Genomic DNA, 15581 nt, shown 5'->3' on the forward strand with positions numbered 1-15581 from the left:
GTTTGTGTCTTTACGGGAGACCAAGTCAATGGCTCCCTCAATTTGTTTAAACTTTATGTTTAATATAGGAGAATTCTCTTAAATTCTTTGCTCTTGAGGATTATTATTTAATTTCATCTTTTTAAATGTAATTTTGCTAAATATACTCTGCCTAGACACTAGAAATTCTGTAGAAATCTGTTAGGGTTTGAACCAAAGCTTAACTAGACCACACTGGGATGAATTGATCTTTCTTTGTACAAATATTTTGTGAAGCAATGTGTTGTGATTTTTTAATGGCTCTAGATAATATTGACAGAGTGCCAATTCACTTAGGAAGATCTAAATACAAAGTGTCAACAAAATTGCCATTGCCCTGCAAATACCTCTACGAAACATTCAGCATTGAAAAATTTGGCATTACACTCTGAATATCTAAGCAAGATATTATTAGTAGAAGGCATTTCATTGATACGACATGTAAAGTAGTAAAATTAAATATCTAAATGCATTAGTTAATGATCTAATTATATGCAGTGTGTCAACGATTAAGAGTACCAAAGAATTTTTATAGAATTGTGCTCCTCTTTAGGGAGTGGAGAACAAATGTAAAAATACTATATATTACAATATCTCTCAATTTCAAAATAAAAATTATAATGAGCTTTTCATCTTTGCCAACCATTTGATTCCTACATAAGAACGGTATTAAATCAAAGCAAATATCGACTTGGACCTATTTTTTTAAAGAATTGAGAAGGATTAAAACAAGAAAATAGTCATGTATATGCCATTATAAAGCTCAAGTGCATTCATTGATTCATTTATACAGACTAGTATGTGAATAAAACATACTAGTTTTGGTTCAAGATAAATCAATCAGTACCAAATTAAATACTATTATACAACCAGGGACAGAAGTTGGTCTCAATACAATCTGTAAATGTTCTCCTTACAGTTTTATATTTGACACAGGTCCCCTGAACCAGTGCCTTGCATAGATAAGCCAACTCCCACAAACTAACACAAATAAGCCCCCAACTGCTACAGGTGTATAGTTTAGGGTGTCTTTTGTAACCGGATATGCTACAGGGAGAGAAAATAGGACTGTAATGGTTGCAACCCATAAGACAGCTACCCAGCCTATAAACAGACTGAACTTTCCAAGATTGAAAGGGCCTTGCACAAAAGTTCTACGTGCAAGTGTGATACGGAACAGAGTAGGTAAGGCATATGCAATGTACAGACCAATTGTTGCAATTGAAACCATAGCCTGGAATGCAACGAGGCTAACGAGAGACTGCAAAAAAGGAAGTTCAAATTTTAATCAAAAAATAAAGTAAGGAAATAGTAGTTAGGAACATATACTGAAATTCGTTATTTCTTGCACAGGTTTATTTATTTGTGCACCATCTCAGTGTCCCTAAGAAATGGCTTAAACGAATTAAAACATGCATATGAAATAGATGCAAATATTGTCAACTTGAACACATTTTTTTTATCTTGCCCCTTTAGGAACTCCTAATTCATTTGTAAATGCTTTATAATCTTAGCACCTTTTAATATTACAAGTTTAATAGTAGAAGGACGATTGGAAAAAAATGTACCATTTCTTGAGCAAATTAAGTTCGAGGAACTTAAGTGCTAACATACTGACTAGGGAGCAGGAACCTGTTGCTTCTTAAGTAGGGGCAAAAGATATGAGCGCACACAAGGACAATCGCACACACTCAAAATCAGATGCACCTCAGCCAAGTGTGCCCTTAATTGAGAAGAATACCTTGCGCGCTTGCACATTTGGAAGGACAACAGTCACCCATAACAATTACAGAAAATGGAACATATTTGTTATTAATCTCAATGCAGATACACAATTGCATCTACCTACTTTCTTAAGTGGATATAATGAGGGTTTGACCAATTTTCTTGCATTAGAAATTAGCCTCAATTTTTCTCGGAGGTAAGACAATCTCCAGTTTCTCAATCTGACTTCATGGCCAGTTGTAATCTAAGTACTTCTGCTCAGTATGATTAATGGAAGAATTTTAATGCTAAATCTTTCTTCTATTCCTATGTTAAAATACTCTAACACTTGTCATGTTATTATTCTGCACACTGTCTTAAATATTATAACTTATAAATCCTCCTTTCTGAAGTTGCCCTATATAGCAACGCATCCTTGGTTAAGTGGTCCAGATCAGCTATGGTGACTTTTTCAAATGACAAATTTAATAAATTAGAGTCATGTAATCTGCACAGTCCACGATATTAAATGTTTTTTTTTTTTTTTTTTTTCTGGACTAAAATGTGGGAGATTTTTCACCATCAATGTTCCAGATCATACTGCATGATCCACCATCAAGATATAAGCAATTGCTAGAACTTAGTGCCATATTTCATATAAAGCCATAGGCTGTATCAAGGTTTGTTAAGATATAGGGTAAAAGGTGTTTGACACAAAACTCTTCTCTATATTTGTATTCATAGGATTTCACTTAATTGCCACCTATTCAGATTAAGCATCCAGCAGGGGAACTGAAAATGGTAAAGCTTGTTCCAGTCAAAGTGCATCATGGAAGACAAAAGATTTATTGTAGTCAATGCTTAATCAACGCATCTTTCTGATCCCCTAAACAGATAAATTTATGTAACAAACAAATTTTCTGTTTTTATTGGATAAATTCAACAGTGGAACAAAAAACTTTCCCACAAAAGACAGTTATTATGGGAAGAAAACTAGCCTCACCCTGAACCATATGCAAGAAATCCAAAAGGTAGATCGCAAAGGAAGAACTAGCTGAGTGTTAAACAAACCAAGCACTAAATAAGACCTGTAGCTATTATAAAAAAAAAACTTAGAAAGGCATCAGAGCCAAATTAAGAACCTAAAGAAAATAAGTGTGGCTTGACAGAGATGCTGGAAGAAAAATGCACACTCCAAACCATCAAACTGCTGACTCACCAAGCATACACGTGAGAGGATCCTAGGTTCAAGTCATGTCGAGTCCATGGAACCTAACATAGGATTGGAGCCAATCTAGTACCTCATGCCCAGAAATGTCAGTTGAAGGTGGGTAGGGGATAACAGTTGTTGGCAGAAAACAAGGCACACCTTTAACCACATGGATCAGCAGCTAAAGTTATAGTTCCTCTCAACATGGTGACCATAATTATGCAAACGGTTTTGTACTGAGCCCTGTGCCATAGTACCCACTTGGCAATGTTGGTAGCAAACACACCCCCATCATCATTGACACCTTTCACTTACAGCCAAAAACGTAAGCCCCATGACCTCCACTCTACCCCTAGCAATAAGGGCAACTCCACTGGTTGGCCCATAGAAAGCATCCACCAAAATAGTTGTTTACCATGAATGATGGTTTTGTACCTGAAATGGTGGTTTAGTTTTGAAATTTGTGGTTTTTGGGTACAAATGCAATATTGGAATGTTTGATGGCAACAGGTTACATTCCATCATGTGCTTAGAATACTCTATTTAATGACACCACCGCATGTCATCTGACAGTAGCATCTCTTGCCTCTCAGCCTGATCCCTCTCCAATTCAATTTTGAAATGGGCACTTGAACTCCATAGGCTTTGTTCTATGTCATATTAGCTCAATTATTTGAGATAACTTTTATTTTTGCTAATTTTCTAAGAGCTCCACGATGGTGTGAATAGTCTTCTATTTTGGTATGTGGATTTTCCAATATTTGCATATTTTGTCCAAGCGGTTCAGCTTGGTTGGTTGAAGCAATGAGTTCTCATTGTGGAGACCCTGGTTCAAATTCCAAGAGGGACATTTTTGTGGAACTCTTGTGACACTTGGTCTTCCATTGATTATATTTGTCTCATTGTTAAAGGTGAACTAAGTTGTGACTCTTGGTCTCCCAATTGTTGTTTCTAGTGTGGCTTCTCGTAAGGAGCTCGTATTTGTCTTAGTTTGATGATTGAATAAGCTTGTAATAGTTTAATGTTGTTTCTCAAACGAGCAATAGGTTTGTAAACAATCTATAATATATATAAAATATTGCATATTCTCACACATGATATTGAGCAGTTCTCATTTTTTAAACTTCTAGTGCTCCATTCAAGCTACAATGACATTGTTAGGTGAAACAATTTTGGAAAGTGCATAATTGTTCATTCAAGGACTGACGAAGGCACATGATAGCCTCTTATTCCTTTTGTACCTACATCTACTTCTGTGGTGAAAAATTATATATATTTGTGAGTCTAGATACTCAATTAAATCAATGTTCATGTTGATACTTTCAACAAGAGCATCGAATTCTTATCAGCCCAATTGTTTTAGACTCTTTAACTATCGGGAAAACCATGCATCCATGGATAAAATAATTCAATCTTGCATAGCAACTTATTCATCTTATCCTTCCATGTCTCGGTGGTAGATCTACTTGACAGTGGTAGATCTACTTGGCATGTAACATATGGTGGATCTTATGTTTTGGGTCCATCCATGTTGAAGCAATTATTCGTTTTCTGGTCCCAACAGCTAACCTGTAACGTGTTCATCATGATCATTGGCACCGAAGGTCTTGGAGATTGTGTTGTGCATGTTTTGATTGAGGTGGTCCTTTCATTCCTTTACCACAGCAGGAATATCTTGGTGTGATCTATTTTTCAAATCAATTTTGGCTGACAGGTTTTAGCGTAGCGTCCAATATAAGAAGAGTGAAGATTTCAATTGATAGTATGCATGATGCTTGTATGCAAGTAATATGTGATGTAAGTGTTGAGACAGTGATTACATGTTGAGGTAAGTAGTGATAGACTGCTTTGCAAAATATCGACGACTGTGTTCAATGGTGAATTCAATTTCTTATTTACTAGCTATAAGCCTAATTGTATTAGCAGTGAGTCTTTATTGTACTTCTGGGTAGTCAGCCACATTGGCAATGAGCCTACCATCAGTGAGCAAAACAGACAATGAGCCTAATTGTATTAGCAGTGAGCCTTTATTGTACTTCTGGGTAGTCAGCCACCTTGGCAATGAGCCTACCATCAGTGAGCAAAACAGACAATGAGCCTCTTGTAAAAATCACCTTAATCTGTGTCACCCTAACAGGTATTCATTTCTTAAGAATTAGCTTCTCTGTTTTACTAGCTATAAGCCTAATTGTATTAGCAGTGAGCCTTTATTGTACTTCTGGGTAGTCAGCCACATTGGCAATGAGCCTACCATCAGTGAGCAAAACAGACAATGAGCCTCTTGTAAAAATCACCTTAATCTGTGTCACCCTAACAGGTATTCATTTCTTAAGAATTAGCTTCTCTGTTTTTTACCATTTTGGGTTTCCATGTAAATCTTGGTATTCTCTATGTCAATGTTCTTGTCCTTCTCATGTTTACAATTTTGTAGATGTTTAATGTGCTTAACCATTGGATCAAAAGTTGTTATTGATATTGTTTATAAGTTTACAAAAGAGATGTATGAAGTTTTATAATCTGCATGAAAATAACTAATTTATCCCCCTCTCAGTTATTTGACCTGTTCAACAATTGGTATTAGAGCTTGGTTACTCATTATAGAGATTAACCACTTAAGGCAAATTCAAAGGCACACAAATTGAACATTTCTATGTTTGATGGATCCTACTAGAGTTCATGGAAAGAACAGATGAAAAGTTATTTGGTTTTCATTGGTTACAAAACTTGGAAGCATGTGGAGACAAAGTATGCGTTCCCTCATAATGGCCTTCAAACTCAAGATGAAATCGAAGCATATGAGAAGAACAAGAAAGTAAGGTATGTGATCACTAGTGCTTTATCAAAGACAGAATTAGATAAGGTTATTTCTTTGAAGACTGCATATGGAGTTTAGGAAAGGTTAAAAGAAAATTATCAAGGAAATGATAGGGTTAAGTTATCTAAAAAATTAACAACTAAAAGACGTTATGAGAATTTGAAGATGGAAGAGGGTGAAGACATTAAAAGATATTTTCAAATTGTTGAGAACATTATGAACGAAGTTAAGAATCAGCATGGCACCATTACCAATGAAGACTTAATGGAGAAGATATTGATGACACTACTTGACAGTTACAATGCCAAGATCTTGGCTATAGAGGAGGTTTATGGTCCAAAGAAGTTCATGAATGAGCAATTGTTTGGCAACCTTAATGGCATTTGAGCTAAGGAAATTTGCTAGAAATAAGAGAAGATTTAAGACAACATTCAGGGAAACTAATTCTAAAGAAGAAACTGATGGTGATGATGAAGAAGAGCTAGAAGCTAACTTTGCAAGAAGATTGAAGAAAGGTATCGGCAAGTGCAAAAGTATGTTACCTCTAAAATGTTTTAGATGCGGTAAGATTGGTTATTTGGCTATGAGATGTCCAAAAAGAGGTCCTAGAAAGCAGTTTCGGAGGTTCAACAAGAAGGCTTACAAGGTGGCTGAAGATGCTAGAATTTCAAATGATGAGTTAGAAGGAGAAGACTATTTTATGCTGAAGAAGAAAATGTGGAATCAAGAATTGATATTTCTAACATTTGCATTGAAGTTGATGATGATGGTGAAACTTCTTTGTGTGTTAGAAGAAATAAGAATGAACGGTTGATGATAGTGGTTGTTCTCATCATGTGACGCAAGACAAAAGTAAGTTTGTATCACTACACAAGTATGATGGTGTCCTATTAGATTTGGTGATGATGAGGCAGCATATATTATCGGTAAAGGATCAATTACTTTTAATGGAAAGAATAGCACTGACAATGTTTTCTATGTGCAAAGTTTGTGTCAAAATCCTTTTGAATGTTGGACAAATGTTTTAAAATGGCTATGATGTCATATTCAAGAATGAAGGTTGTGAGATCAGAAAAAAGACTAGAGCAATGATTGTAGTTGGCAAGAAAATTGGTAGAAACATGTACCATCTTAAAGGACCAATAGAAGGATGTTTGATATCATGAGTTACTGATAGTTGGCCTTGGCACTGAAGGATGTGCTACATCAACTTTGATAACTTAGTAAAAATAATCTTATATCATGTCGTTATAGATTTACCGAGGCTAAGAAAACCAAAAAACATTATATGCAAAGGATGTCAGGAAGGAAAGCAAAAGAGAGAATCTTTCAAGGCAAAAGATCATTCATCTACTGGTTCACTAGAACTTGTGCATACTAACATTTGTGATCATACATAAACATGAAACTTTCAAGGTGAGATATTTTATACTTTTTACTTTTAGTGACAATTATTCATGACATACATGGGTTGTATTTTTAAGAGGAAAATCAGAAGCATTTGAAAATTTTAAGATATTCAAGGTCAGAATTGAAAATGAATGTGGTAAGAAGATTAAATGCTTAAGATCTAACAAAGGAGAAGAATTTACTTTCAATGAGTTTGAAACATATTGTGAGAAACATGGCACCAGAAGACAGTTGTCAACAATTGGAACACTACAACAGAATGATGTTGTGGAAAGAATGAATTGAACAATACAAGAGGCAAAAAGGACAATGAGCAAGGAGGTAAATCTAATAGAAGTATATTGGAAAGAAGTTTGTTAGAAAGTAAAGTCCACCAACACAAATAAGAAGTGGAGGGGCAGTGAATCAGTTGCGTGCCAAATATAATTTAAACTAATCTTATCAAATCCAATTTCAATAACCAATATATACAACCACCACAAGATAAGAAACATGCACAGCAACACAAGATTTGTTAACTACGGAAATCGTTGATCAAAGGGAAAACCCCAGTGGGAATGATGCCCACAAGAGGATGTACCAATATAAGAATTGATTGTAAGAGGATATGACCTTGTTAGGAGCCAATTACATACAATCAGTACATGTGAGTCCTATTGAAGTTGATGAAAGATCAACACCACAACTCCCAAGAATCACCTGCATCCAAACACCTATCACAGAAATAGAGAAGCAAAAGCTATGGAGGCTGAAATTCCCAGATCCATAGATGAGACATTCTTGATGAGCAAAAAGAGAGATTGCTATTATCAAAAGTGAATGAATAAAATTACAAAGAGATCAATCTTTATAAAAGGAAATCAAAACCCTAACAAGGTAAAACCTAGGTTGCATGATAATAATTAATAAAAGAATTAATTATTATATGTCTAGAGTTTAGCTTAAGTAAACTAGAGATAATAAGTGACTTAATAATTAAATCAAAATGATTTAATTAATAAGGCAATATCTTATTACTCTGACACCACCCCCCCCCCCCCTTAAGATAAACTTAGGGAGTAGCTAAAAACCTAGAAACTATTGCTGAAAGCAAATTTAGGTCCTGGCAACAAGGCCTGATGAGGTACCCAAGCACAACCAAATCTCTGTAAAGAGGAGAAATAGAGAAAACCACATGGGAAAAACCCTACTCGAAAAAAAGATGGAAAGAATGTTTCAGAAGATAGGAACAAAAGATGATCATGAAGAACACCACTGAAGCATGACGCTGCAAACATTGCCAAATTGTTGATCTGAAGAATCTACACTGTATAAAACATGACCAAGTAGAGAAGACTAAGTCTGAAGAGCTGATCAATCGAAGATGGAAGGTATCTCCATGGCCTCCAAAAATAGGAATAAAATAATGTCTATATGGTAAATGATTCATCTCACCGAAATGCATAGGTATCCAACCACTACAATCGCTTAGTACATAGGATCAAAAAATGAATACATAGCTCACTCCATCGAACCAAGAAAGCAATAGAACCAACATAACCCCCCTCTAATGCTGAGAGGTAAGACATGAACACTGAAATCGAATTCAATATCTCATGCAGAAAGAAGAACTAGGAACATCGAGAGTGCAAAAGAAGTACAACCACCTATACTGATGCGTGTCATTGACACATCATAAGGCTAATGTCGTGGAAGGAACACTCACTTGACAAAGGAAGATGGCGAATATGACCAACATAAAACCCCCCAAGGCACTTTATAATGTAGTGCGAGTACAACAAAACACAAAGATGTTCAAGATCCTGAAATGCAATAGAGTGACACTTTATCTCAGTGCGTTTGCAAAAATACTACAAAAGGATGTCAACAAAAGGCTCCGTGGATTTGATTTACATATTTGCTCAAATCCTTCATGGCATCAAAGTCAGATCTGTTGTAGCTTGTTTGGTATTTGGAGAAAAAGGAGAACGAGGGTTTGATAGATCAGATCTGGAATTTTTCGAGTATTTCTTGAGAAAATAGGTCGCTGATTTTTGGAGCAGTTTGAGGCCAAACGGACTTCACAAATGGATTCAGAAGGCGTCAAAACCCCAGTTTCCATATAAAGTTTGTCCATTTTGGACAATGTTGATTTGGGAGGCAAATATTTTTTGCCCAGAAGGCCATACGGCCTCCTACACACAATCCGAGGTGATTTGTTTTTTAAAAAACAATTTTTTAAAAAAATTAAAATCGGCCCGCAAACTGTTTTCCGACACGCAAGGTGCTATTTTCTGGCGCGGGTGCTGTTTCCCAGCACAAACAATTTTCCTGACCTCCGGCAGAGGCTTTCCAACATGCAAAAGGAACATCCGGCTCAAGCTTCGACACCACTCAAACATTTTCCAGTCGCCGCTACCATTCTCCAACCCACCACCGCCTGCAAACACCGCTTCACCGCCTCTACAGCTCAGACTCCTGGCCCTCCTCCACCCACATGGCATCACTGGCACCTACCACGTATCAAGTGCCACGTCAGCACCTGCCACGTGTCAAGTGCCACGTCATCTCTTTTTGGGCCCGCTACCACGTGGCATGCTACATAGCAAACTTTTTTTGGTACAACGGTCGGTAGGCCATCAATTTTAAAGAAGTAAAATGTTGACATCAACATGATATCAGCATTGCATCATCCCTCCTGCCTATCCTTCAGGTCCTCTTTTGACATACTATTGGTTTTTTAGTCGTATCTTGAGTATACAAAGGTCTTTTTTGATCCGAAAGAAGCATTCGAAAGCTGGCTCCAAGACAAACAATAGCGCAAGAACTTTTGGGTTTTGATGCAGTTCGGTTGCCTATTTGTGCAGTCAAAGCCAGGTGTTCTGTTTTTCACTCCGAAAGGCAAATCTTGAGCATCCCAACTCTGTTTTTCGAAAATGTTATATTTTTGGAAAGTTGGTTCAGTTCTCTTTCCAGAATTGTTGGTTTGTCTTCCAGATCTGCTCCAAGCTCTTTCTATTATGGTTTCTTGCTTTATTGCACTATGGTGGATATCTTGGGTGTTTCAGGTCCGAGGAACGTTTTCGTGGCATGAGATCTCTTCTTTTGGGTTGTACTATCTGTTGTAACAGCTCTTTGCCCTTTCTGATCATTGTTGATATCATTTGTAACCATGTTTATGCAAACGCACTGAGATAAAGTGTCACTTCTTGCTTTTTTGGGATCTTTTTCATCATTATGACTTATTGTACTCACACTATATTGTAAAGTGTCATGGGGTGATAGTTGTTTGCCTTTTAGTGCTCTCTTCCTTTGTCAAGTGAGTGTCCCTTCCACGGCATTAGCCCCATGATGCATCAATAACACGTGTCCTTATAGGTGTTTGTACCTCTTCCTCACTCTCAATGTTCTTGGTTCTTTCTGTTTTGCAGGAGATATTGGCCCACTTTCTCAATTGCCTAACACCTCATCCTAGTCTGCATTAGGGGGGTTCTATAGTTTCTCATGCTTCCTTGGTTCGATGGAGTGAGCTATGTATTCAGTTTTTGTTCCTATGTACCAGGCAGATGCAGTGGCTGGGTACTGATGCATTTCAGTGAGATGGATCATTTACCATATAGACAATTTTTTTTTGTTCCTACTTTGGTTGCAGCCTTTTATATTCAATTGATCAGCTCTTCAGGATTTGGTGTTTCATGTCATCTATATTTCCGAGTGCAGTCATTTGCCTTTCTGTGCCTCCTAATTCGATGCAGATTACAACCTTCTCTACCCGGTCAGGTTCTATTTCAAAGAAGGTTTTTCATATCAGCAGTTACTTTTGACAAAGCTTTGCAGCTTCTACATGCTTCAATGGTCTTCTTCATGATTGCTCTTTTGTTCCTATTTTCTGGAACATTCCTCTAGTTGGAGGTTTTTGTAGTCCTTCACTAGGTTTTCAGCTATCTCTTCTTGGAGTAGAGTTTTTCCACTGGGTTGTCTTTAATTCTCCGCTTCATAGAGATTTGGTTGTGATTAGGTACCTCATCAGGCCTTGATGCCGAGATCCAGCTTTGCTTTCAGCATTGCATTGTAGTTTCCTTGCTCTTTTTGCATTGTTTCTAACTACATTGTTGCTCATCTTAAGAGGCGGTGTTAGAAAAAAAGGTTCATTTAATTTTATTAATTAAATTACCTTTTCTCCCTTCTTGAGTTTTCTCTTTATGTGCTTTTTGCATTCTCTATTTAATAATTAATTAGTAATTATTAAATAGCTTTTACTTTTTAGGTTACCCTTTGTAACTTTTAGGTTATCCTTTCAGGGTTTCGATCTCCTTTTATAAGGATTGATGTTTTGTAATAATCTACATTTTTTCTTTATCTGAGAATACAATTTGCATATTTTTAGAGCAAACCATTGCCTCCTCCTGTCTTTTTCTTCTCTGTGATAGGTTTTCTACATGCAGGTATTTGAGGGCTTCGTGGATTGAAGGATTTGAGCAATACGCAATACAAATCCACAAAGCTCAAAGAATACCTGCATGTAAACACCTATCACAGAGAAGAAAAAGACGAAGAGGCAAAGGTTTTGCTCTAAAAATATGCAAACTGTATTCTCATAAATGAAAAAGATGCAGATTATTACAAAAGATCAATACTTATAAAAAGAAATTGAAACCCGAAAGGGTAACCTAAAAGGTAAAAGCTATTTAATAATTACTAATTACTTATTAAATAGACAATACAAAAAGTGCATAAAGTGAAATCTTAAGAAGGGAGAAAAGGTAATTTAATTAATGAAATTAAATTAACCTTTTTCTCTAACACCCCCTCTTAAGATGAGCAACACTGCAGTTACAAACAATGCACAAAGAGCAAGGAAACTACAATGCAATGCTGAAAGCAAATTTGGGTCCCGACAACAAGGCCTGATGAGGTACCCAATCACAACCAAATCTCTATGAAACAGAGAAATAGAGGAAACCCAATGACAAAAACTCTACTCCAAAAAGAGATAGCTGAAAACTTAGTGAAGAACTGCAAAAGCCTCTAACTAGAGGAATGTCCCAAAAAATAGGAAAAACGAGTGATCATGAAGAAACATCAATAAAGCATAAAGAAGTTGCAAACTCTGTCAAAAAGAAATCACTGATCCGTAGAACCTCCTCTAAAATAGAACCTGACCAAGTAGAGAAGACTATAATCTGCATCGAATCAAGAGGCACACAAAGGCAAACAACTGAACTGAAAGATACAGATGGCATGAGACACCAAAGCTTGAAGAGTTGATCAATCGAACCAAGGAAGCATGAGAAACAACAAAAGAACCCCTTCTAATGCTGACAAGGGTGAGGTGACGGGCAATTGAGAAAGTGGGCCAATAACTCTTGCAAAATAGAAAGTACCAAGAACATCAAGAGTGAGGAAGAGGTACAGTCCCCTATAAAGGCACGTGCCATCGACACATCATGGGGTTAATATCGTGGAAGGGACACTCACTTGACAAAGTAAGAGGGCACTAAAAGGCAAAAAACTATCCCCCCATGGCACTTTATAATGTAGTGCGAGTACAATAAGTCACAATGATGAAAAAGATCCCGAAAAATCAAGCGGTGGCACTTTATCTCAGTGCGTTTGCAAGAATGCATACAAATGATATCAACAATGACTAGAAAAGGCAAAGAGTTGTTACAACAAATAGTACAACCTAAAAGAAGAAATCCCCTGTCATGAAAACGATCCCCAGACCTAAACACCCAAGATATTCACCATAGTGCAATAAAGAAAACACAATAATAGAAAGAGCTTGAAGTAGAATCTGGAAGACAAACCAACATTTCTGGAAAGAGTACTGAACTAGCTTTCCAAAAATATAATGTTTTCGAAAAACAGAGTTGGGATGCTCAAGAAGATATGCCCTCTGGAGTGAAAAACAGAACACCTGGTTTTGACTGCCCAAACAGGCAACCAAACTGCATCAAAACTAGAAAATTCTTGATCCATCGTCTCAGTCTCGAACCAACTTTTCGGCACATTTTTTGGATCGAAAAAAGACCTTCGTATGCTTAATTACAGCAAAAAACCCAACAGGGCCCTCAAAAACACATTAAAAAGGCAAAAAAAAAATTTTAAGAAATTTTAAAAGATCACAAAAAAAAACCGCTTGGGCAAAGCAGTGATCGGGCTAAGCCGCCGATGGAGGTGGTGGGCCAGAGCGGCGGGTATGCCAGAGGTGGCAGGCCAGAGTGGCACAGTGTATTCTGGCAACGACAGGAGTTCTAGCAGCAGTGGAAGAAGACCGTCGGCCATAAATTTTTGATAGCAGCCGATAACTTGAAACAACACCCAAAATCCGACTCTGCAACCTAGAATCCGAATCTGCGCATCGGAAAATGGCTCTGTAGGTCAGTTTTCTAATTTTTTTAAATCATAATGCGTGAAGGTCATACGGCCTTTTAAGCAAAACAAATTTGCCTCCTGGATCAACATTGTCTAAAATGGACAAACTTTATATGAAAACAAGGGTTTTGATGCCTTCTGGATCCATCGTGAAGTCTGTTTGGCCTCAAACTACTCTTAAAATTAGTGACCCCCTGTTTTCTTAGGAATTACCCAAAAAACTCCAGATCTAATCTATCAAACCCTTGTTCGCTTTTTTCTCCAAATACTAGACAAGCTACAGCAAATCTGGCTCTGATACCATGAAGGATTTGAGCACTACGTAATACAAATCCACAAAGCCTGAAGAATACCTACATGTAAAAACCTATCACAGAGAAGAAAAAAACGAGGCAAGGGTTTTGCTCTGAAAATATGCAAACTATATTCTTAGAAATGAAAAAGATGCAGGTTATTACAAAAGATCAATCCTTATAAAAGGAGATCGAAACCTGAAAGGGTAATCTAAAAAGTTACAAAGGGTAACCTAAAAGGTAAAAGCTATTTAATAATTACTAATTATTTATTAAATAGAGAATGCAAAAGGTGCATAAAGCGAAATCTTAAGAAGGGAGAAAAGATAATTTAATTAATGAAATTAAATTAACCTTTTTCTCTAACACCCCCCTTAAATTAATAAGGCAATATCTTATTACTCTGACAAGTCCTTGTTAGGAGACTTTAAATCGTTGCTAGAAGATTCCAACCCTCTTAGGAGCTAAGAAGAAGACAACTGAACTCATCGTTCAATTTGCTTTAGAATTGTTACGCAAAACAAATCTTCAGGATAACCTATCCAAGTATGTGAATTGACCAATACAGCAACTTCTTTGCCAATACAATTCCTTTGAGGTTCTCAATACAATCTCATCATCATTTGCTTGCTCTGATCAAATTCGCATCTTCAACATCAATAATACACATTCACATTTTCACACTTACAACCAAGGAAACAACCTTTCCTTTATACCTTGACCTAATAACTAATTGAGTCAACGTTTTTTCCCCAACGTACAATGTAACATAGGACCTCATTAAAATAGTACAATGCACGTTACATTACATTTACTCATCACAAAGGAATATAACCAAAAAGTTGGTTGCCAGTGAATATATCACATGTTATCCTTCAATAACCTTCACAATGTAATCTCTAGAGTCTGCTACCTTGAACATAGCATCAAGAACATGTCTTCATCCAAGATTCAAACCCACTCAACTAAATTCCATCTCGCTCAATAGATGCAACAACTTCTTTGACAATACAATTCCTTTGAGGTTCTCAATACAATCTCATCATCATTTGCTTCTCTGCTCTGATCAAATTCGCATCTTCAACATCAATAATACACATTCACATTTTCACAATTACAACCAAGGAAACAACCTTTCCCTAATACTTTGACCTAATAACTAATTGAGTCAACCTTGAGGCTTCCCCAATGTACAATGTAATATAGGACCTCATTAAGATAGTACAATGCATGTTACATTACATTTACTCATCACAAAAGAATATAACCAAAAAGTCAATTGCCAGTGAATATATCACATGGTATCCTTCAACAGCCTTCACAATGTAATCTCTAGAGTCTACTACCTTGAACATAGCATCAAGAACATGTCTTCATCCGAGATCCAAGCCCACTCAACTGAATTCCATCTCGCTCAACAATTACAGCTGAATTACCAATAAACTATTTCCTACACATTGGCTTGTAACCAATCTTCACAAATCCAACTGTAACTCATGCAATGTTTTATATAACTTTCTACGAACACAGATATAGCATGAAGAAGTATCCTTGAATACAAATCTAAGCCCGCAAAACTTAATTCCTCATACTCTATCCTTGTTGAACAAATTTGTCTATGTGTTTTATTGAAACTTTGTCTGTCATATACTAGAGAAAATATATATATATATATATATATATATATATATATATATATATATATCTTGACATCAATGACAAACCAAGTCATGAATGCAACACATAAGCAATCAATCCAAGTGCCAACCACTCA

The 15581-nt window shown here is 36.5% G+C and overlaps 1 protein-coding gene across 5 annotated transcripts in view; it reads right to left on the reverse strand.

Moving 5' to 3' along the window:
* Positions 1-741: 741 nt before the first annotated feature.
* The window catches only part of LOC149571521 (bidirectional amino acid transporter 1), a 107556-nt gene continuing 92716 nt past the window's right edge, over positions 742-15581 (reverse strand). For all 5 annotated transcript variants that reach the window (XM_089813026.1, XM_089813028.1, XM_089813025.1 and 2 more), the window contains one exon: positions 742-1279. In XM_089813026.1, coding sequence (XP_089669152.1) covers positions 932-1279 — 348 coding nt within the window. In that variant the 3' untranslated portion in view covers positions 742-931. The remainder of the gene's footprint in view (positions 1280-15581) is intronic.

This window comes from Cupressus sempervirens, chromosome 2 (assembly GCF_028749045.1).
Source record: "Cupressus sempervirens isolate cs-2001-9-10 chromosome 2, ASM2874904v1, whole genome shotgun sequence".
Taxonomy (NCBI): Eukaryota; Viridiplantae; Streptophyta; class Pinopsida; order Cupressales; family Cupressaceae; genus Cupressus; species Cupressus sempervirens.